Consider the following 24,665-nt stretch of genomic DNA (forward strand, 5'->3'; position numbering starts at 1 on the left):
AAGAGGAAGCACATTGACTCCCCTGAGTCTATCACCTCTGACACTGACTTAGAGGAATCTGAAGGTTCCCCTCGATCCCCCTCTGAGGATGTCTAATTTGCTGACATCCTTGAGATCCTCAAACAGAGGGGGAACTGGCCAGCCCTTAACCCTTCGGAGGATGAGTCAGTGTATCTTGAGGCATTTGGCTCTCACCCTTCTACCTCTTGGGTGTCCCCTCCCTTTGACCCCCTTATGGAAGTGGTGCAAGGAAGGCTTGGACGGCTCCTGATTCAGTGGAACCCACCCCGAAGAGACCATCTAAATTTATTACTGCCCCTAGAGATAAAGATTTTTTATCCAAAGGTGTCCCTGTTGATGCCATGGTGGTGGCTGCGGCCACTAAGGAGTTAGCCGATCCTTCGGTTCCTGTCCACCCTTCTAATAAGGAATCTAGGACCATGGACAGGTACGGCAAGCGGATGTTCTCATCAGTGACCTTTTCAATGCGTTCGCTGAATTACTTATGCCACTTCACTCCTATCCAGAGAGATTTACTCAAGGATATGGGTGAACTGATAAAGGATCCTACAGCTGAGGGGTTCAAAGACGCAATGAACTCCCAGTTGGCAACCCTGAATTCCATCGTTAACTCCTCCATGCGGCTGGTCTCATATGCTGCAGATGGGGCGAGTAGAGCCGCAGGCACAGGTGTTGCTTTACGACGTCATGCCTGGATGTGGCTATGCAACTTTGCGGACACTTTCAAGGCGGCCTTCACCAATTCTCCCTTTGATGGATCATCCTTGTTTGGTCCACAGGTGAAGGATACATTGACCAGGTGCGAGGTAGAAGGTAAGACTCTCTGCCGTAGGAGTCCGTTTTTCTACCCCTTCTAGACCCTATCCCAAAGGTCAGAGGGGAGGAAAGATGTGGTTCTGCAAACAATCCCAGGGAGTCTCATCGGATGCACAAGGTCGATTCCCCTCTAGAGGCAGAGGGGGGAATAATAATAGACGCCGCCCTAGAGGCAGAGGAGGTGTGCAAAACCAGGGTAGCAGAGAAATGTTCTCTGATAAACCCTTTCAGCATCCCTGAGGGGCTGCCCGGCTGTCCACCTTCAGAGGCAGTCGGGGGAAGGTTATCCCTGTACCCAAAAGCCTGGCTTTCCCTTACTCAAGACAAATGGGTACAGTCGATCATATCCGAGGGTTACAAAATTCCCTTTATTCACATCCCATCCCAACCCAAAAGATCCCTTCCAGATGTTCCACCCGGTCTAAGGGAACAAGCAGCATTAGATATTTCAAAGCTGCTGTCAAAAAGAGCTATCCAATCAGTCCCAGCAGACCAGCAAGGATCCGGAATCTACTCCAAATTCTTTTTGGTACCAAAAAAAACAGGGGACTGGAGACCCATACTGGATCTCAGCTACTTAAACAAGTATATCAGGAAAACAAAATTCTGGATGGTCACGCTTTAGTCCATTCTACCCTTCTTGGGTCAGGGCAATTGGATGTGCCCGATAGATCTTCAGGATGCGTACTACCACATCAAGATGAACAGACGCTCCAGGAGATATCTCTGCTTCAGGCTGGGAGCCAGTCACTACCAGTTCAGGGCCCTGCCCTTTCGTCTCACTACAGCCCCCCGTGTGTTTACCAAATGCATGGCAGTGGTCGCGGCTCACTTGAGACGTCAAGGATTCCAGGTGTTTCCATATTTAGACGACTGGCTCCTTACCGCCACCACCAGACATCAACTTCTTCTATCCAGGGACTTCACCATCCAATCTTGCCAAGCTCTAGGCATTTCGATAAATTTCGAAAAATCTGCCTTGTTGCCTTGTCAATCTATTACCTTCATAGGCGCCACCTTAAACACACTCAATCTTTCAGCCAGACTCGCAGAGCAGAGAGCGTCAGATATTCAAAAACAAGTTTCCCTTCTCTTACAATGCAACAAAGTCAAAGCCAGATTAATTTTGAAGGTGTTAGGACTCATGGCAGCAGCTATTCCCCTTCTCCCCTTGGCTCGCTTTCACATGAGGATCCTCCAATGGATGCTGTTTACTCAATGGTCCTTTCAACAGCTCCCGATGTCCCATACCATTTTGATAACTCAATCATGAAAGAATCAACTGTCTTGGTGGATCACATCACCTCAACTTCTCCGAGGAAGACCCTTCACCCCCCCCCCCGTCGCCACGTTGACAACAGATGCCTCCCTGATCGGGTTGGGGGGGGGCATTATCAGGGCAGGACAGTCCAAGGCACGTGGCAACCTTTCGAGTGCCACTTGCACATAAATGTCTTAGAGATGAGAGCAGTGCTTTTAGCGTTGCAAGCCCTTCACAACTCTTCCCACTGGGACTATTGCAATTCAAACGGACAACATGTCCGTAGTGTGGTACATCAACAAACAAGGTGGAACCCGATCATACCCTTTATGTTGAGAGGCACTCAGCGTTTTCTGATAGCAACGCACATTCCCGGGAAATCCAACGTTATTGCAGGCAAATTGAGCAGGGCAATTCTCATGCCCCACGAGTAGTCTCTAAAGAAATCAGTTCTAGAAGAAGTATTCCTAAGATGGGGCCAGCCTTGCTGCGATCTTTTTGCTACTCCCCAAAACAGCAAGTGTCACGACTTCTTCACTCTCTTCCCGTTACCAGGCCATCCCACCAGAGACACTCTAGTTCACGATTGGTCCCGGGGACTTCTGTATGCCTTTCCCCCCTTTCCACTGATATCTCAACTAATTCAGAAAGCCATCGCCTTGAGAGTGACAATGATCCTCATTGCCCCTTACTGGCCTCGACAGATATGGTTTCCGTTTCTTTGTTACCTTTTGGAGCAGCCTTGGCATCTGGACCCAGTACCAGATCTGATAACCCACCAATCGGGTCAGCTGCACCAATCTCTGCTTTCTCTAAACCTCACAGCATGGTTTCTCCGATTCCAACCTTAGCCAGGCTTCCCTCAATATCTCGCTCGGTCAGAGATATCTTGATAGCCTCTCATAAATCTTCTACCTGGAAGATTTATAGTAGCAAATGGAAACGCTTCTCCTTTTGGGCAACGTCAAAAAACATAGATCTCTTTACAGCACCTATCCAGTCTATTCTAGATTTTCTAGCAGAACTTTCATTTAGGATCATCTGCATCTACCATTAGAGTTCAATTGGCTGCCATATCTAATTTTCATGTTGGTGTCTCTGAGTCTAGCATCATGGCTTACAAAGTCTGTAAAGCCTTTTTAAGGGGCGTATTTCTTCTCAAACCTCCAATCAAAGATCCCCTGCCTCAATGGGATTTGAACTTGGTTCTAGCATCCTTAATCCTTCCCCCCTTCGAACCGGCAGCTTCATGTTCTCTGAAGTTGCTTTCTTGGAAGACACTTTTTCTAGTAGCTAGAACTTCAGCGAGAAGGATATCTTAACTCCATGCTCTTTGCAGTCATCCTCCTTACTTAGTGTTTCACAAAGATAGGGTATCCCTCCGTACTAATCCATCCTTTTTGCCCAAAGTTTCCTCTCAAGTAAACCTAAACCAAATTATTGATCTCCCCGTCTTTTTCCCTAACTATTCAAACAGGTTGGAACAAAAGCTACATTTTTTGGATGTTCATCGCCAACTTAGATATTACTTAGATAGGACTAAACAATTCAGGAAATCCAATCGATTGTTTCTGTCATATGCGGAAGGAAAATTGGGCCTTCCTGTTACTAAAGTATCCCTCTCTAGATGGCTCACCTCTACAATTACCTTCATCTGTGAGATAAGACATCAAAAACTACCCTCAAGACCTAGAGCTCATTCAACTAGGGCATTAGCTACATCCGTAGCTTTTCAGGATAGGCTGCCAATAGATTCAATTTGTGCAGCAGCCACCTGGGCTTCTCGTACATTCATTTCACGTTACAAATTGGACATGGTTTCCAGAAGCCGTGCCAGTTTTGGTTCCACTGTTCTCAAGAGTCTGTTCCGATAGGCCACCTGGGATAAGGTGCTAGGGACGCGGTCTCATCCAGCAAGAATGAAGGCGAGATGGACAACTTAACATTAAGAAGTTATGTACCTACCATAACGTTCCATGTTAGTTGTCTTCTCGCCTTCTTTCTTGAGTCCCACCCTCCTTCCCTCAAGCCTGGACAGACCGACAGGAATTCAGTTTGTTCTTCCTCTGGAAGTCGTCATTCCCACACGTTCTTCCACCTCTTTTTCTCCTTTCTTAGGTCTGCGATACCTTTCACGCAGGTTGTTTTGAGGTGGGTTTCCCTACGCCATTCTATGGAGACTAGGTTTGCTTGGTATAGCTATCAAACGAGATCTGAGTAGTTACTGCCTAGCATTGTGTGGGATATAGGGGAGCCTCGAGCCGGTGGAATTAGCTCTCGAGCTTTAGTATTGGCCGAGTCGGAGCCGAGGATCAAATCTTCCAAGGACCTCTTTGTGAAAGACGTTTAAAAAATAATACAGCTAAGTAACATTTTAAAAAACAAAGTATTACAGCTTGGTATGATTAAGCACTTTTATCCCTCATAGACTTGGGACTTCATCAGAATCGTTGATAAAGCAATTAAAAGACTTTATATAATTTAACAGTCATTTGATACTGGATTAATTTAAGGTTTAAAGAGACAGTACCACAAATCACTTTGGTCAGAAACATCAAATACAAAAATTTCATAGGACATCAACACTCAATCCATTAAAGTATATAAACAAAACGTAATCAACAAGAACTGTGCCTAAAAAAGCTGCATTAATAGTACAATAAATGATCAAAAATAAACTACTCTAACATTTTCTTTGTTGATGAAACTTTAGAAATATTGTTTTTAAAATTAATTGGTTACAGTTTCATAAGACATCCACAGGAGCAAAAAAAAAAAAAAACTTTTCCAAAGTAAACTACAGTGTACTAAATGATATAAAAAGTTTTACATCCCTCACAATCCTGAGTAGAGGTATATACATATGCTCGTCATTACACACCTTGGCCTGGTTACAGTTCCATAAGAACAAAACCAGCACTAATAAACAACATTCCCTAGAACTTGGAAACAAAGTTAAAAAATTAAAAAAAACTGACAAATCCGACTACTACCACAACATGCAAATCAAACATCAGAATAACCCACAAAAATTCTGGGCAGCAGTGAACAACCTATTACAACCAGGTAAAATACCACACCCACCCCCAAAACAGCTTCCAACTGTGGAAGCATACCCACCCAGTTCAACAACTATTTCACAGAATCCATTCAATCCCTATCCAGTCATCTGAATAACAATAACCCTACCTCTCCAGAAACAACCCCCAATACCCCCGTCAAAATAGCACTAACTTTTTCAAACTAAACCCAGTCCCCATCTATTACATCAAAAAAACTACTTAAAAAAATAAAACTGACTATTGGTTGCTGATAACCGCCCTGTAGATTATCTAAAAAGTGCATCTCAAGCCATCTCCTACCCAGTAACCGTACTTGTAAATAGGTCCATAACAGAGGCATGTGACCCCACTATTTGGAAAATCTCACATCTTGCCTCTGCACAAAGGTGGTAGCTCCTATGAACTCACTAATTATCACCCTATTGCCACACCCACCCCCCCGTCTAAAATCCTAAAAATAGTACACTCCCAACTCATAGAATATCTATCTCACAACCTCCTGTCCCGTACCCAACATGGTTTCCGCCCTGCACGTAACACCACAACAGCCCTACTACCTTCACAAACAGTTTATCAGCACAGAAACTACTCCCAGTTTGTACCAACCGTATTCCTGGACCTTTTAAAGGTCTTCGACATGGTCAATCACACCAAACTCATTAATATCCCCTCCTCCCACAACCTCAGCGACACAGCTGTAGCCTGGTTCCAAAGCTACTTAACTGATCATCAGCAAAGTGTTTGTTGGCAAGAGTCCCCCTCACTCCTACCAGTTACCTTAGGGTACCGCAAGGCTCCATCCTTGGACCCCTTCTTTTCTCACTATTTGCCATCACCTCCACTCTGCTACTCCCCATGCCAATATTATTCAATACTCTGACAACTCCACTCTGATCTGCTGTGCTTCTACCCTTGACCTTCAGTCCATCACCTAAGACTCCTTTCTATCTGTTGAAACATGGCTAACAAACTCCCAACTTATATTAAATCCCAACAAAACTAAACATATGCTTTTCTACCCCACTAGAAATACTTTTACTTCCACGACCTCTCATATCTTCTCTAAGAATAAAACCATAATCACTCCTATCCCCTATACCAAACTGCTAGGTGTTATAATAGATAACGGCCTGAAATTTGACCTCCACATTGACCAGTCCATCAATAAAGTTCACAAGAAACTTGGCCTCCTATATAGGAATAAACAATTTCTAACAAGCAATACAAAACTCACAATTGCTAGAACACAATTACTATCAACGCTCCTATATGCATCCCCAATTCTAACAAACTTGTGTAAAACTGACTTTACCAAGCTTGAAATCTGCTTGTAACAAAATCTCCAAATTTGCCTCTAATGCTTCCTATAAATCCCGTCACGGTCCATCACTCAAGCAACTTGGCTGGCTAGAACTCCCTCTTTTACTTCAGTTTAATCAACTAACCTTAGTTCATAAAATTCTCCACCACCCAGAAAAGGTTGCAGGCCTCAAGAGACATTATTCAACTATTCTATGCATCAAGATCCCTTCACTCAAACAGTAAACTACTCCAAGTCACCAAAGCAAAAAACTCAGTAGGTGAAGCCCTCTTCTCCAACTATCTTTCCAAGCTTTGGAACTCTCTCCCCAACCCATTAATGTCCACTTCCACATCTAAACAGTTTGAAAAACACCTAAAAATCCACCTTGCAAACTCATGGCTCTGCTTCTGTCACAGTCCATGTTAGTCCCCCTCAAAGCACCCTTCCAGCCTTCCTTCAGTACTATGCTAGACCACCTCCTTAAACATTGAACTCATTCAACAAACTCCTTATAGATGCTTATATCAAACTTAACTCTCATCAGTTTCTAATGTCTTGACTATACCTATATTTCTGTTTCAAAGCTCTATCCACTGAAATGAAGTACAAACCCCCATGATGTATTAAATGTTCTTGCTATAATTCCTATTGTTTAACTCCTGTGAAACCAGTACTGCTGTAAATGTTCTTGCTATAATTATTTTATTAACTCCTGTAAAACTATTAATGTATTTAGAGCTATGTATCAAATCACTGTTTTTAAAACTTTGTTACTATACTATATACTAATGAGTATGTAGTGTATCACATTGGAGCTTTTCTCCCTGGGCCTCCACTGAAAAAGGACACATGTCCAGATGGACTTTCCCGGTTAACAAATGTAAAATAAATAAAATAAATATTGAGAAAATATTTTAAAACAGTATTTCTAAAGTTTCATCAACAAAGAAAAACTTATAATGGTTTATTTCCAAGTCTGTGAGGGATGAAAGCTCTTAACCGTACTAAGCTGGATTAGTTTGTTTTTTAAAATGTTACATAGCTGTATTTTTGTTTTAAAAGTCGTTTATAAAGAGGTTCTTGGAAGATCCCAACTCATGGAATGTTTTTTCTTTGAAAACAGTTATTAGTGGTGCGCCGTTCTGCTGGATTAAGCTAGGTACACTGCATGAGCTTTCTAACTGTTCTGAGCCCAACATTTTGTCATGTGAGATTTCAACTATCCCTCCATCAACTGGGAGACCTACATAAGCACAAACATTCTTGACTAGAAGATGTTCTTCGTGTTTCACTGTTGCAGTCATCACATTTGGGTTATATCCCTGCCAGGGTAGCCCTCGGCCGGCTCAAATACCAGAGGCTTAGTATTTCTGTATCGGTTGCTGTCGCTTCAGGACTGACCTCGGGTCGTCAGTAGTATAAAGTAAGGCAGCCGATGCCATTACATGAGTCTCTCTTGCTGTGGAGCTCAAAGCAGAAGCAGTTCGAAAGGGACTACCTTTCTCACCACCCCCACCACCCATGCCTTCACCACAGATGCATTAGACTATGCTTGGGGTGCACACCTGGACGGCAGGTGCATACAGGGCCAATGGAGCCCGCAGCAAATCCCTCTGCACTTCAAAAAGAGATGATGGCTGTCCAAGCACGCCTTGATAGCTTTCAAGCCCCATTCTCTCCCCATGGGCTCTCCTGATCAAAACAGACACCACCACTGTGATGTGGTATATCAACAAGCAGGGAAGGACACAATTCCTACCAGGTTCTCTCAACTCTCTCGCAGACCAATTAATCAGAAATCTTCTGGACCCACACGAGTGGCACCTCAACAGAAGAACCTTTACCCTAATAACCCAGAAATGGGGCACCCCGAAGGTCAACCTCTTTGCCTCCCACACCAACCATCAGCTCAGCAAATTCTACACCAGGGAGCATCACTGCATGGCTTGGAAAGTGGATGCCCTTTCCTTCCCCGGGTCAGTCTATCAGTCTGTCTTTCCTCCACTACCTCTCATCCCAAGGGTACTGCTCAAAGTAAAGGATTAAAAAAACAAGGACAATTCTTATAGCTCCAGACTGGCCTCGCCAACACTGGTACCCCTTTCTGCGCAGTATGTTCCCACTGCCACCTTGGCATCTTCCTCCGATTCCAAACCTGCTGACCCAGAGGGAAGGGGAATTCATGCATCCCCAATTGCAGACACTCAGTTTGGCAGCTTGGCTTATTCCCTAACCCTGGATCAGTCTGCCAACCTCAGTAAACAGGTTCTAGATGTTATACGTGAGGCCAGATGCCCTAGCACTAGAAAGTCTTATGCTGACAAATGGAAAAGTTTTGCAACTGGATCCAGGCTAAGGGAGCCAGTATGGCACAGCCCAGCCCTCCCTCCCTCTCATCCTGGATTACTTGGCTGACTTACTACACAGTGGCCTCTATTTCTCCTCTATAAAATTTTTCTCCTGGAAGGCAGCTTTCTTTCTGGCCATCACTTCAGCCAGAAGTCTGAGCTGCAAGCGTTCATGGCTGTGGAAACCATCTTCCATGCTGACAGGGTATCCCTCAGAACTAACCCATCCTTCATGCCCAAGATGGTATCCAGTGTGGCTCTCAACCAATCCATTCATTTGCCCACCTTTTTTCCTAATCCACAGAACAAGGGGGAAAGGATCCTGCACTCTAGATGTGCAAACAGCTCAGATTCTATCTAGACAGGACTAAATCCTTCAGAACGTCTGATCAATTGCTGGTTAGCTTTGCTACAGGGTCAGAAGGCAAAGTCCCCTCCAAACAAACCATTTCCAAATGCATAGCACACTGCATCCATTTCTGCTACAAACAACATGGAAGGCCTCCCCCCAAGGGGGTCAGCACTCACTCCACCAGAGCAGCCTCCACCTCTGTGGAGTCCCCACCAGGGACATCCTGGAGGCTGCCACCTGGACATCTGTTCACACTTTTACCAGACATTACCACCTGCCTCTCTTCTCCAAATCCAGGGCATGGTTTGCCTCTGCAGTCTTGCAGGGTATCCTAGCCAGCCCCTCGTTTCCTTGACTGCCTCCACCCATTTCCTCAGCTTTGGGAATCGACCCAAATGTGATGACTGCAACAGTGAAACACGAAGAGCACAGTACAGTTGTGTACACTTACCGTAAATGTAGATGTTAGAGTGTATTCACTGTTGCAGTCCTGGTTTCCCTCCCTCCATCCCCCTTTCTTCTCTTCCCTTACAAGGGACATATTGGTATTTACTTTCTACTGGTGGGGTTCTTCCACCAGAACCTGGCTCCTACTTGGGGGCTCCTGACAGGTTAGGGCAAGAAAAACTGATGTAATGGCGTCTGCTGCCTTACTTTATACTATTGACAACCTGATGTCAGTCCTGAAGCGACATCAACCGACGCAGAAATACTAAACCTCTGGTATTCGGGCTGGACTACGCTACCCTGGCAGGGATAACCCAAATGTGATGACTGCAACAGTGAATACACTCGAATATCTACATTTATGGCAAGTGTACACAACTGTACTTTCCTGAACTTTGTCAACACAAATGCTGTGGAACAGATAGCCTGCACCCCTGCAAGGGGCTCAAATTCCCTAGACGTAGCACTCACCAGCATGGTGAGGTCACTGCAGTCTCTCCTGTGTGATGCCCATCCTGGTAAGGTCTGACCACAAATCAGTCTTGTTTGAAGTAACTATTTGAACTGATACCTCCAGAGGAACAAAAAAAAAAACACTTTTCCAAAGCAAACTACAGCCTACTAAACCATGGTATAAAAAGTTTTACATCTCTCACAATCGCAGACAACAGTGACTCCTGTGCAGAGGTTCATAGGTTGGTACTAGGCTATCTGCTCTAGAGCCTATACAAGCCTAGCCATAACAATTCCCTAGCTATTTCTTCCTACAATATTTACTTCCCTGGACCCCTGTCTAGCAGGGCAACTGACGTGATCCCCGGGGTGAATTTCCTATCTCCCATCTAATAGTCAAGGTTCCTTTTGAAGTGGGCCAAAGAGGCGCTCTGCTTAACATGTATGGGCAGTCTATTCCAGAGTCTGGGGAGTCTCTGGGTCAGGAACCTATCCCTCCAACATGTTTTGTTCATTGTGATAACAAGGATTCGATCCTTGGAGCGTGTGGCTTTGAGGGATTGGGATTTCTTTAAGTGTAGCATGTTCGGCAGCTCTGGGTTTGACATGGCCTTGTATGTTGAGCAGAAATCGCCTCTGAGTAGATGATATGCGACAGAGTATAGCTGGAGTTTTTTTAGATGGTCAGTGTAGGGCATCTGCTTTAGGCCCGTGATTTCTTTATTGAGGTATTTCTGCAGCCTTTCCAGTTGTTGCAGATGTCTTGAGAGGTACAAACCAAATGGGGCGTTGTATTCTATAATGGGTCTAATGAGGGATGAGTGCAGTGGGACAATGACCTCCTTTTTTCTGGATGAAAAGCCCTTAGTGATGAGGTATGCCACATAGAAGGATTTCCTGACTGTTGTGGCGATGTGGTTATTGAAGGTGAGACCACTGTCCACAAGTCTCTTATCACACTTTTGGTGATTAGTGTACTGCCACCTATGTGGTAATTCACGGGTACACGTTTTTCCCAAAGGGGATAACTATACATTTCTTGGCATTAAGCTTGAGCCCATGACTCTGGCACAAAGCATCCATTTCTGTAAGGACCTTTTGTAGAATATCCACGTCATTTGGGGATTCAATAATGACTCCCAGTTTACAGTCATCTGTAAACGTTGTTAGCCAGAGTGCCTTAGTGTTGGCCTGTACTTCAGAGAAGTAGATGCCAAACAATAGCAGTCCCAGGACTGAACCCTGAGGTACTCCACTTGTCTGGAGCTGGATTTGGATTAGGCTACTTTTACAGTGTGGGTTCTGTCAGTAAGCCAGTTGGCAACCCATCGAGTGACGTAGGGATTAATGCCCAACTCAGTAAGTTTATCTATGATTCCAGAGTGGGGGATGGTGTTGAAGGCCTTGAGGTCTAGATAGGCTGTGTGGACTGCCTTACCCTTGTCCACAACTCTGGAGACTGATTTGAAGAAGTCAGTCAGGTTCAGGAGACCAGATCGGCCTTCATGAACCCAAACTGGGTGGGGTCCAGTGTTTGAAGGTTGCCAATGTCTTTGTTTATAAGTTCCATGATAATACTTTCCATGGCGTTGCAGATCAGGCTCGTCAGACTGATGGGGCAGTAGTTCCCAGGATCCAAGGTGGATCCCCCCTTGTGGAGTGGGATAACTGTAGCTGTGCACCACTCAGTGGGCACTAAGCCTGAGGTGAGGCTATGATTAAACATGACACTTAGGTGAGATGTCAGTTCATTTTGTAGTTCATGTAGTACACAGCCCAGGATGTAGTCTGGTCCCATGGATGCTGTATGCTTTGGAGAGTGCGGTTTTTACCTCTGTGGCCATTATTACCAGAATTTGGCCATCTTTCGGTATTGAAATGGGCCCTTTAGTTGATGGGGGGGGTGAAGTTGGCACTGAATCGATCTGCCAGGATATTGGCAATATTCTTGGGATCAGTATATTTAATGCCATTCTGTTGTAACTCAGAGCAGATCTGAGCATTGCCATTTAGATTCTTGACATATGCCTTGTGGTTGTCTTTGGAATCTTTGGCAATTTTATTTTCGTAATTAGCTTTGGAGGATTTTTTGAGGGAGCTCAGCTTTTTACTAAGGCTGGTGAGGGAGTTTTTTGCATCCTGGGATTTTTCTGCAACAGTTTCTTCCTTTTGTTGTAAAGTTTGTTTATGGCAGGAGACCACCAGATTGGCTTTTTTTTTTTTTTTTTGAGGAGAGTGTCTTAGTTCTATTTGGGATGGCACGATTCAAGCACGAGTCGATCTGCTCGTACAGTCCCTTAGTGTAGGATTCAGCAGTCGAACTTGCAGTTCCCGTCAGCATGGGTGTCATGAAGTTTGTCACTTTTGACTGAGTAGCATGAAGTTGGCTTTGGAAAAGTTTTTTTATGGAGGTTTCCTTACTGTGGGGGGATGTGGATGTCAAGGGTGATTAGCTTATGGTCAGACCTGACCAATGAGGGGGTGACTATAGGTATGGAGCATCGATTTCCCATGTTGGTAATGACCAGGTCTAGGATATCAGAGCCCGCAGTATTAGGGTGTTTGGTTGTATCTTAATATTTTCCAGTATGTTTAGAAAGGTGTAGTGAGAATCTTGGGGCATGGTGGGGGATCTGTAGAAAGCTACAATTTGCATTGCAGTCTTACCTAGTGTTAGTTGCACCTGGAGAATTTCAGACACATTGTGTTGGGCAACTAGTCTGGCAGTGTGAATATCCTTGGTGAATATGGACACTCCTCCACCTTTAGTGTTTCGGTCCTGGTTTAGTGGCCTAAGTGTAGTAAGAGTTGTAGCCTGGTATTGCAGGGGGGGGCTCTCTGGAGCCTTTAACCACGTCTCAGTTACTGTACAGATATCGATGCTCTCCATTTTTAGGAGTGCCAAGAGAGAGTGCATTTTGAGGTTTAGATTTCTAGCATTGAGTAGAATTACCTTCAGATTTTGCATGCTTGTACCCGTTACGGTGGTGGTTTTGTCCTTTGAACTTTGTCTAAAAACGTCGATCATGTTGTCCCAGGTAGACAGATACTGGATGCCCTTTGAATGACACCAGAAGCTTAGCCAATTATTGAAGTCAATCATTTTGTCCTTGTACTGTGGTATTTTTCTGGGCGAAGGCAGGATGCTACTTAGGGCTAGGGTCATACCTGCCTGGGCCACATGATCAGAGAGCTCTTCCATGTCTCTTTTCATGTAGTCCAGGGAGGTACATCTCAAGTGATTCACTCCAACATGGACAATGACAGTCATATTTGTACTTGTTGTGGAGTGATTTGAGTGCACGCATTATGTAGCGGATCCTGGCACCCAACAGGCAGCTGACTGTAATTTTCTCCTTGTTCAGCCTGGTGAATGGGACATCAGGTGTGTGACTAGTCACTGATGACTAAAGTGTTGGGTATGTTGTCTTGCCTTAGGGGCTGTTGTTGGGTGGCACACTGGTGTTGTGAGCTATGTAACACTTTGGTTATGATTGGTGTTTGTTTGTGTTTCAGCTTCAGAGGTCCTTGTTGTTTGGGCAGGTTACTGTTAGCCCTCATATGTGGGGGCCCTTTAGTTTTGCTGACTGTCTAGCACAGTCTTGGGTGGCGAGCGCTTTTCTTCCAGTTTGGCTATGTAAGTGCATCTCTTGCAGGTTGTAGTGTTGGGTGGTAAGAGGAGAGGGTTGTCTGTGTACATAAGGCAATTGCTGCATTGTCCCAGTATGCCCAGATTCACCAGGAGGAGAGGAGAAATCACCAGAAGCTGTCCCTTTGACATGCCTGGTTTGGTGCTTTCTTTTTTTTTTGTAAAGTACAAGAGCTGTTTTCCCTTACCTTAGCAAGGTACGTTTCAATTATAGGCTGTTTAGTGCCTACGATTAATTTCTCCTTAACAAGGAGAATTGAGTGCCTGTATCAGTTTAAGGCTTCCTAGTGCTTTTCAGCAGATTTTAGAGCAAGTGCTAGTCATAGGTATGCTTAAAGGTAAGATGGAAAAAAAATGGTTTATCCTAGACACTGCTGTGTGCACTAGAGGAGTTAGATGTGAAAGTAGGTAACTTAGGTTTTACCGGTCTAAAAAGTTAAGTTTTAGTGGACAGACACTATTTTTAAAACCGCAAGATAGATTGAAAGAAGGTAGTCATTTTGTATGCAAATGTTCTGTATAAATGCTTCAGGTTCTCCTGAGAAAACAAGCCACCCTAGTGGGACCGCCAGTATAAACAGGTTATGTAAAAAGAGGAAGAAACTTGTGTCTGAGAATGAGAGAACTGACTCGGCAGAGGAAGAATTCCCTCCACAGCTTAAACAAGCAAATCAGAAAGCTTGTAAAGTCCTTTAAAGCAAATCATAAAGCTAAAATAACAACCCTAGCCAAGGATAATCATAAAGCATTCTTTAACTGCATCCAAAATCTAAAATGGAATGCTCAGCTGTGTGTCAAACTGGTAGTGGATGGCACCACTCACTCTACTGGAGGAAATTGCCCACCTGCTAGGTGACCGATTTGGTGCAAGCTTCACTCCCCCCCTGACCCCAACAGCCATACCCCAAAGCATATCTGACACCATTCCTCTGCTTAACATCTCTAGAGAAATAGGTCATATCTCTGTTCTCCAAGACCAAAAACACAGCCTCAGTTGGACCAGATAACATTCCAGGTTGCTTACTAAGCAATCTAAGACAGGACCTAGTGCACCCACTTGGTGTTCTCTTCAACCATAGCCTGAGAACTAGCTTTGTTTCAACAAGAGTGGAGAACAGTAACAGTAATCCCCTTGCACAAAGGTGGTCATCCACCGACCCTGGAACTATAGACCCATGAGTCTAACCAGCCTTTTCTGCAAGGCCATGGAAAAAATCATCATGGACTTTATCAAAGTATCATAGGATGTTACTAGGCTATTGGCTTTGAGGCCCTTACAAGCCTAGCCTAGAATTTAGCCCATGTTCCAACAAGTCAGCACCCTATGCCATAGTCCAGCAGGGACACAGGTGGAATCCCAGGGGAGTATTTTCTGTTCACTATCCAGTTCTCCAAATTGCGCTTTAAAAGGGTTAAAGTACTCTGATGTAGAGAGGGAGTCTATTCCACAAAAGGGGAGTCTCTGAGACACATCTGTCCTGCCAACAAGTCCTACTGATGTCGCAGACCAGGTTGAGGTCGAGAGTGCGGGTTACTCAAGTGGAGCTTGACTTGCTGATATGCAGCATTCCCATCAAGGCGTGGTCTGAGATTGCTTTGTATGCCAGACCGAGGTCACCTTTGAGGAGTCTGTAGGAGACTGAGTAGAGGGACAAGGCCTTTAGCCTATCTGGGTAGATGTTTGAAGCCCTAGATTCTCCTGGTGAGGAACCTCTGTGGTCTGCCCAGCTGCTTTATGTGCTTTGTGACGTACATGCTAAAAGGGGCATTGTACTCAATAATGGATCTTATAAGGGAAGAATATGGGGATGTTAAGACCACCTTGTCTCTGGATGAGCTACTTTTGCTAATGAGGTGGCCATGTAGAAAGCTGTCTGTACAACAGAGGCAATATGGTCAAAAAGGCAGTTTGCTATGCACCTGGTGCCGAAGTCCCTCACGAGGGAGGTTGGCTTAACGGTTAAGGTGTTTACCTTACAGACACAAGGTGCAGGGTTTGATACTCACTTGGGGTAATTGGCTAGACTTAAAATGGCCCACAAGGGCAGTTAGTCTAGTATGAATCGATGAACCTATGAACCACTGCAGGCTTTAGGACCTTATCAGTGTGATAATTTGTGGGGACGTCACTCTCACCAAATGAGATGATGCATTTTTTGGCATTCAGTTTCAGGCCATGTTTCTGGCACCAGCCATTTGTTTGGGTGTGACTCTGTTGGTGGGTGCCCACATCATTAGGGTAATAGATGACAGCACCCAGCCTGCAGTTATCTGCAAACTTGGTCAGCCATAGTTCACTGCTTTTGTCCTGCACCTCAGAAAAGTATATCCCAAACAGCAGAGGCCCCTGCATACTTTGAGAGAGCATTTCCACTGAGAATGCCAGGATTATCCTCAGTTCAAAAAAAGACTCAAAATTTTTAGATTTACAACAGCACAGACCCTTAGCTATCCCTCCTGTTCTGGATGTTGTGGATGATGTCTTTATGGTACTACAGAGTCCCTGACTCTCACAAATTTATCTTCAAAAATTCTACTGCTGACCTAGAGGTCATCTCCCAAGGACCTAAAGGAATAAAAGCAGCTACAGCTAAGAATCCCACCACCTTGGACAGGGATTCCCGAGCTTTAGACAAATGGGGTAAAAAAGTATACACTTCTGCAACTCTCGCCATTAGAGCATTGAATTGCCAGTTCCACATGCTGAAATGCCAGCAACATACTATGGAACTTCAGCAAAAATGATCTACCTTTCCTGACTGTGCAGAAAATAAAGAATTACAGGAGCTTATGCATTCTGCAAGCCAAGTTTAGCAAGCATGCCCTGCAATGTGGTTTTGACGCCCTAGAAGCATCTTGCAGGGCAGCAGTCACAGGTTCTTTACTTAGAAGGCATGCCTGGCTTAAGGAGCAGACCTTGCCAGACCATGCTCCTCTGAACAAGGGCAATCTGTTTGGCATCAAAGCAGAAGAGGTCTAAACAAAAAAAAAAATATGGAAGAAAAGGCTAGGTCTATGCAAACAGTCAAAGATTTTTTGCAAGTGCAGCCTCCAAGATTCAGTAGGCATTGCCCCTCAAAACATTGGCCCTTTCCAGCCCCCTCAAGGCCATCTCAAACTAGACCCAAGGGACACAGACCCTCCCCCCAGATTACAGTCTCAGGTTATACAGAGATCTAAGCAATGGCGTACCTCCACTTCTAAAGCAGGGATTGCTAAGCCACCCCCTTTTGGAAAGAATTCACTATGACTTATCAACTCCACTCCTCACCTCTGCCCAATTGCTCGTGCCCCTAGGAGGAAAACTTACCCACCATGCAAAACATTTGACTACCTCCACCAACGATCGATGGGTCTTCAACATAGTATCCCAGGGGTACAAATTTTATCTCCACACGCTGTCAACTCCCAAAGGGGTTCCCAGACCTTCCTCCTAACCAGTGGCAGAGGCACAAATCCAAGTTCAGTCCCTGCTCTCCATATGGGCAATTCAGCCTGTTCCTGCAGAACAGATAGGCCAAGGTTTTTATTCCAGAATTTTTCTGGTACCCAGAAAGAGAGCACCTGGCCACCCAATTTTAGATCTAGCCATTCTGAATACCTTCCTGGTGGTACCAAAATTCAAAATGCTCACCCTACAGCAGCTTCTCTCTATGCTGTTCAAAGATGGCTGGTTAGCCAACCTAGACTTAAAGGAGGCCTATCTGCACATCCCAAACAGGGAAATATCTATGTTTTAGGGCAGGATCTATGCATTATCAGTTCTCTGCACTTCCCTTGGCTTATCCACTGCTCCCAGAGTTTTCACAAAATGCCTGGCTCTTCAGCCATTGCCTATTGCAGACAGAGAAATATTCAAATTTACCCTTACTTGGACAATTGCCTGATTCAGGCAGACAATCAGAAAAAGCTGTTGCAGCACCTGACATTTGTAAAGGACCTTCTAACCTCCGCTGGGGTACACTATCAACGAAAAGAAATCCAAACTAGTCCCCAGTCAAAAAAATTGTATTCCTGGGAGCAGGCTTGGACACAGCATCCCAAATGGCATTCCTTACTCCAGAAAAGCAAGCCTATTTCACAGGCTACGTCACTCAAATAGCCATCAGAATGCAGCTATCTGCAAGGAAAATCCTGCAGGCTCTAGGGTTCATGGCCTCCTGTATTCTACTAATTCCATATGCCAGACTGCATATGAGGAAACTTCAGTGATACTTAAAATCTTTGGTGCCTACACTCTCAGGACCTAGAAACTTGTCATACCTGTAATACCTTGTCTAAGGAAAGTTTCTTTGGTGGGCAGCAGCATGCAACCACAACAAGGGACTTCACATTACACAACCCCACGCTGCCCAGACCCTAACCACAGACACCTCAGACTATGCCTGGGTTGCACATCTGGATGGCAGGTGCATTCAGGGCCACTGGTGCCCAAACCAAATTCATCTGCACATCAACCTAAAAGAGATGCTAGCTGTTACGTACACTCTGACAGCTTTCAGGTCCCTGCTCTTACCGGGGCCGCTACTTACAAAACTGACAAAACCACAGTGATGTGGTACATCAACAAGCAGGGGGGAACCCACTCTTACCCACACTGCAGGCTAGATATGACCCTATGGAACACTGTCTCAGCCATGCATATTCACATGCAAGCTCAATTCCTGCCAGGCAACCAAAACTCTCTGGCAGACCACTTAAGCTGAACTCTCCTAGATCCACAAGAGTGGCAATTAAACCACAACATCTTCACTCTTGTGACCCAGAAATGGGGTACCCTGAAGGTGAACCTATTTGCCTCCCCCTACAACCACTAGCTTAGCAAATTCTGTACCAGGGTACCTCACAGCAAGGCCTGGAAAGTTGATGCCCTATTCTTCCAGTGGGAAAACTTCTCAATATATGCATTTCCCCCTCTGCCTCTTAAGAGTATTACTCAAGATAAGCCAAGAAAGACCAAGGGTAATCCTGATTGCCCCAGACTGGCCACACCAACACTGGTACCCACTACTGCGCAGTCTGTCACCGTTGCCTCCATGGCACCTCCCCCAGATCCCAACCCTCCTGACTCAGTAGGAGGGGACAGATCTTGCATCCACAATTGCAGACCCTGAACCTTGCAGCCTGGCTTATTCCTTGAATTCTCCTCCAGTGGCCAGCATAAGCAAGCAGGTACTGAATGTCATACGTGAAGCCAGACGACCCAGTACAAGGAAATACTATGCTGATGAGTGGTAAAGGTATTGTTCCTGGATTCACACTAAAGGAGCGGATACAGCATAGCCTTCCTTACCTCTCATCCTGGATTACCTAGCAGACCTACTCCACAGAGGCTCCATTAAGGTCCATGCCTCTGCTATCTCTGCTCATTGCACCACTGAGCCACCTCTCTTCTCTCCCCTCTCATCAAGCAGTTCCTGAGAGAGGCTAACAACTTAAGGCCACTAAGAAGAGCCCCCACCCTTGCTTGTGACCTTAATTTTGTGTTGGAAAAGCTCACGCTACCCCACTTTGAGCCAGCAGTGTCAGCAGAGTTAAAATTCCTGACTTGGAAAACAGTCTTGCTTATGTCCATCACTTCAGCTAGAAGAGTGAGCTACAAGCACTTGGCTGTGGAACCATTCATTATTTTTCATGCCGACAGGGTCTCCCTCAGGACTAACCCAACTTTTATGCCTAAAGTGGTGTCCAGTGTGGCTCTCAACCAATCTATCCATTTGCCCACCTTTTTCCCTAATCCTCAAAATAAGGGGGAAAGGATCCTGCACTCTCTAGATGTGCACAGACAGCTCAGATTGTACTTTGATAGGACTAAGCCCTTCAGGAAATCTGACCAGTTACTAGTCAGATTTGCACCAGGGGCAGAGGGCAAGGCCATATCAAAACAAACCATCTCCAAATGGATAGCACACTGTATCTATTTCTGTTACAAACACCATGGGAAACCAACCCCCTCAGGGTGTCAGAACGTATTCCACTAGGGCAACTTCAACCTCTACAGCCTTTCTCAGAGGAGTCCCTACCAGGGACATTCTGGAAGCTGCTACTTGGAGTTTTGTTCATACCTTCACCAAGCATTACCACCTGCCTATCTTTTCCAATTCTAGGGCGGGCTTTGCAACAGCAGTCCTGCCAGGCAAACTAGCCAGCCCCAACTCCTCTTGACTGCCTCCACCCATTCTTCAGCTTTGAGAATCAACCCAAGTGTGATTACTGCAACGGTGAAACATGAACATAGTACAGTTGTGCACACTTACCATAAATGTAGATGTTAGAGTATATTCACTGTTGCAGCCCTGGTTTCCCACCCTCCAGCCCCCTTGTCTCTCTCTCTCTCTTCCTCACTCCTACAGGGCTATTGGTATTTACTTTTTACTGGTGTTGTTTTTCCACCATAACTTAGCTCCCTATTTTGGGGGCTCCTGACATTTGGGGCAAGAAAAACTGATGTAATGGTGTCGGCTGCCTGTATTTTTCTACCTCTGACATCAGTCCTGAAGCAACAGCACCCGACGCAGAAATGCTAAGCCTCTGGTATTCGGGCCAACTGAGGGCTACCCCTGGCAGGATAACCCAAGTGTGATGACTGCAACAGTGAATACACTCGAACATCTACATTTATGGTAAGTGTATACAACTGTACTTTCTTCCAACCTGTGATTGGATAGTTAGTCACCCAGGATCAGGGTAAAGAGTTGAATCTTGATCGATTCAAAGAGGTCCAGATAGGTGGAGTTGGGCATCTTTAGTCAAAGTTAAAGGCCTCTAGCTAGCTATGATTTGAATAGGGGTCTTGTTAGTTGTTAACTGCACCTGGAGTGTTTCCTGTGCGTCATACCATTTGACCAGCCTGGAGATGTGTGTGCTTTGTGTGTGTGTGTGCTTTGTGTGTGTGTGTGCTTTGTGTGTGTGTGTGTGTGTGCTTTGTGTGTGTGTGTGTGTGTGTGTGTGTGTGTGTGTGTGCTTTGTGTGTGTGTGTGTGTGTGTGCTTTGTGTGTGTGTTTGTGTGTGTGTTTGTGTGTGTGTGTGTGTGTGTGTGTGTGTGTGTGCTTTGTGTGTGTGTGTGTGTGTGTGCTTTGTGTGTGTGTGTGTGTGTGTGTGTTTGCTTGGTGTGTGTGTCTTTTTGCTTGGTGTGCGTGTGTGTGTGTGTGTGTGTGTGTGTGTGTGTGCTTGCTTTGTGTGTGTGTGTGTGTGCTTTGTGTGTGTGTGTGCTTTGTGTGTGTGTGTGTGTGTGTGTGTGTGTGTGCGCTTTGTGTGTGTGCGCTTTGTGTGTGTGCGCTTTGTGTGTGTGCGCTTTGTGTGTGTGCGCTTTGTGTGTGTGCGCTTTGTGTGTGTGCGCTTTGTGTGTGTGTGCGCGTTGTGTGCGTGTGCGCGTTGTGTGTGTGCGGTTTGTGTGTGTGCGCTGTGTGTGTGTGCGCTTTGTGTGTGCGCGCGCATTGTGCGTGCGCGTGTGTGCACGCTTGTGCCTTTTATATATGTTGCAACTCCACCTCCTTTTGCTTTGCTGCCCATAATTTGGGATCTGAATATATGATAAGGGCGAGTTACCTGGTATGGCTGGGGGTGCTGTCCGCAGCTTTGAACCAGGTTTCTGTGACTGTACAGATGTCAGCATCTTCCAGGGTTAAAAATGCTTGCAGTGAGTGCAGTTTCATGTTTAGACTCCGAGCGTTTAGCAACATGACCTTTAATTTGCGTTTTGTGACCTCATGGCATTGCCTAAAGACACTATGGGGGAGGCAAGAGCATTTGCCAGGAGCCTGAAGCTCAAGGGAGACAGATGCAGGCAATCTTTGGCAAAACATCGTGGTTTGTCAGTCATGTCATCCCAGGCTATCAGGTACTGGGTCCCCTTAGAATGACACCAGAAACTAAGCCAATTGTTAGTCGATCATTTTCTGTTTTTATTGAGGCATCATTTTGGGTGATGGTAGAATGCTGCTTAAGACTAGAAACATACCTGCCTGGGACACGCATTCAGCGAGCTCGATCATATCTCTCTCAATGAAATCCAGGAAGGTAAGTCTCAAGTCATTCACACCAGCATTGACTAACAAGGATATAGACAACCCTCAAACTGTAGACCCAACCCAGTGTGGCTTTAAGGATAGCTCATGCTTATTAAACCTAGTAGACTTATTTGAGAAAGTCAACAAAGCCCTGAATGAAGGCCCAAGGCTTTTGACACAATCCCCCAACTCGGGTATCATTGAGAAACTCTGCCAACTCGGGATCAACCCTTATATCATTAGATGTGTAGCCAGTTGGCTCATCAGCAGAACACAGTCAAAGTTGATGACTCCACCTCTACTAATACACCTGTCACCATTGGTGCACCACAGGCATCTGTGATGGACCCTTTACCATTTGGAATCTATTTCTCGGAAGTCGAGGCTAAAGTAGATAGCCTTTGGCATACCAAGTTCACTGATTGTAAATTGGGTGCAGTCAAGTCCCCCAATGTTAACATATTACAGGGGGGCTAACACAGACAGATGATTGATGCCAAAGCCAGTCTAAAACTAAAAGCAAAAAAGTGCATTATCCCCTTTGGCAAAATGGAATTCCCTGGTAAGTACAATATTGTCAGCACCTTCCTAAGTTCAACCGCAGTGATGCAAGATTTGGGAACACAGGTTGATATCATTCTGAACTTCGACCACCCAAGATTCCACAGTGGTAAGGAAAGCCTTCTGCTCTGCGCATCTCATAACTAAGGGCATTGCATCCAGGTCTAAGGATGTTATAATTCCACTGTACTCAACTCTCATCAGACCATTAATACAGTAAAGTTACTTACTTTTGTATGTACCTCACCAGACACCTGCAGCAACTGGAAAGACCACAGAGGTTTCTTACCAAGAAAAGACAGGGCCTCCAAGCCATGACCTGCATGGGTAGACGGAAAGCCTTGTCATTGTACTCTGTGCCTTACAGGATGCTGAGCGGTGACTTGTGCCTGGCCTATAAGGCAGTCTCTGACCTTGCCCTGATGAAAATGCTGCACATGTGCAAGTCAAGTTGCACAAGAGTCGCTCGCTCTAGGGATCTTTACCTAGCCTGTGACATAAATATAATATGCTGGAGAGATGGGTATATCTCCCAGCAATCGACACTTCTCTGGAATAAACTTCCATTTCACGTGAAGCAGAGCTCCTCCATGACCCTATTCAGTTGCAACCTAGACAAATGCATAGGAGACTGCAAATTCACCCTGGGGGAGAGGTGACAACCATGTCTCTCATGGACAAGTGTAGTCGGTATTGATCATAGACGCGCTATGCGGATTATGTCCATTTAACCCAGGAAAATTGGGGCATCTCAGGATTGACATGGCTGGGCTTGTAAGGGCTCTAGAGTTGCTACCCTAGTAATCTCTTGTGAACATGTGAACCAGTATTTGCCTAGATGTTAATACAGCCAAGTTAAATTTGCTTACATAGTACAAAGACAAAATTCTCAATGAAAAGGTTTGGGACTTGGCCCTTGTGGCAGAGATTTAGCAGTATCTGACTTAAATATAGTGATCAGAGGCTCTGAAAGGAAAGAAAAGGAGAAACTCTACTAAACTGTCATGTTGTAGTGAGGCAGTATAGTTGGTATTTATTATGAAAAGAGATGGAGGAAGGACCACAGTGAGTCAGAGCAAGAGAGTATGGAGTGGAAGGACCACAGTGAGTCAAAACAAGAGAATATGGGGAAAATATAGTAGAGTGATGGTAAAAAAAAGTTTGAATATAAGCTGAAAGGTTAGAAGGAAATACTAGAAATAAAAACTGCCACATAACGCTGAAACACTTCTTGGATACAAGGCTGTGATGAACCGGACCTTTCAACTGCTGTTTGAAAGCCAAATTCTGCTTTTTTTGGTCTGTGACAATTGTAGCAGTGGCCACTGTTTGCTGCAGGTATTTTGCCCACAGCATTCTGTTGGAGACTGGTGATCGCAAGAAGATAATTCCTTGCAAGGTAGTCAAGGAGGCTTATGTCATTTGGGGAGGCAGATGATGGGCATGTGTAGTGTGCAATAGTGGTAGTTGCTTGAGCAAAACATCTTTTGATGACTGCCAGGATAATGATTGTGCATCATTTGGCTCTTGCTTGGATGAGGAACCAATGTGCAATGGCAAAACAATTGGCCAAATGATTGGCAGATGCAGTGGTGCAAAATTTCAGAGTCCACCCTGATCTTAACCAGGCTATATATTCTTCTCTCAGTCTGTTAGAGTGATGAACTTCGGGTGCAGATAAATATTTTACTTGCACCCATGTTTTTGCAGATTACAGCGTAAAGTAAAAGAAAATACTTATTCTTTTAATTGCTCAGATATTTACTTTAACCTCTTTAGTCTTGCTAGGTGAACATTCTGTTACATTAAAATTGGGAGTAAAGTCCTACTGACACCTTCTAAAGAGTATTAGTAAATATCATCATAGAATTGTGCAAAGTCTGTCTTTGCTTATCGTTTGGCAGGGGGGGGCATGTGTTTTCCCCATTAGTTGTACTAAATTTGCATTTGTTACATGAATGAATTTACCAGCCTGAAAGTATTTTAAAACAGAGTCATCTCCCTTAGCCCAGAATAACTCTCATGAAATATGTTTATAGACACTAAACTGTTTCAGCTGTTCATATGTACTGTTTACACAAGGTTTCATTTAGCAATGTAGTAATGCTGTTATGCACAAAATCAAAGGAGGAAAAAATCTTGGTTATTTTATTTATGCCTTTTTAAATAAATCCCAATTGGCTTGTGTCTGAACTGGAGTAGTTAAAGATGATTGCAGGATCTTAATCCTGTCAAAGTGAATTTGTTTCTGTTTTGTACTGAGGTGAACTGAATCAATATATTTTCTACTTTTAATGTTATCCTTTTACATTTTGTAGCCCCTGCTGGATATCTGTTTGTACATCTTCAAGTTAACAAGTGCAATAGGTGCTCAGGTAAGTTT

General features: G+C 44.8%; 1 protein-coding gene across 1 annotated transcript in view; it reads left to right on the plus strand.

Moving 5' to 3' along the window:
- Positions 1 to 24,665, plus strand: part of ABCD3 (ATP binding cassette subfamily D member 3) — a 1,370,685-nt gene that overhangs the window by 639,006 nt on the left and 707,014 nt on the right. Inside the window, exon 8 of the mRNA XM_044085690.1 lies at positions 24,601 to 24,657. Coding sequence (XP_043941625.1) covers positions 24,601 to 24,657 — 57 coding nt within the window. The remainder of the gene's footprint in view (positions 1 to 24,600; positions 24,658 to 24,665) is intronic.

Source organism: Protopterus annectens, chromosome 10.part0 (assembly GCF_019279795.1).
Source record: "Protopterus annectens isolate FY-2018-M chromosome 10.part0, PAN1.0, whole genome shotgun sequence".
Classification (NCBI taxonomy): domain Eukaryota; kingdom Metazoa; phylum Chordata; order Ceratodontiformes; family Protopteridae; genus Protopterus; species Protopterus annectens.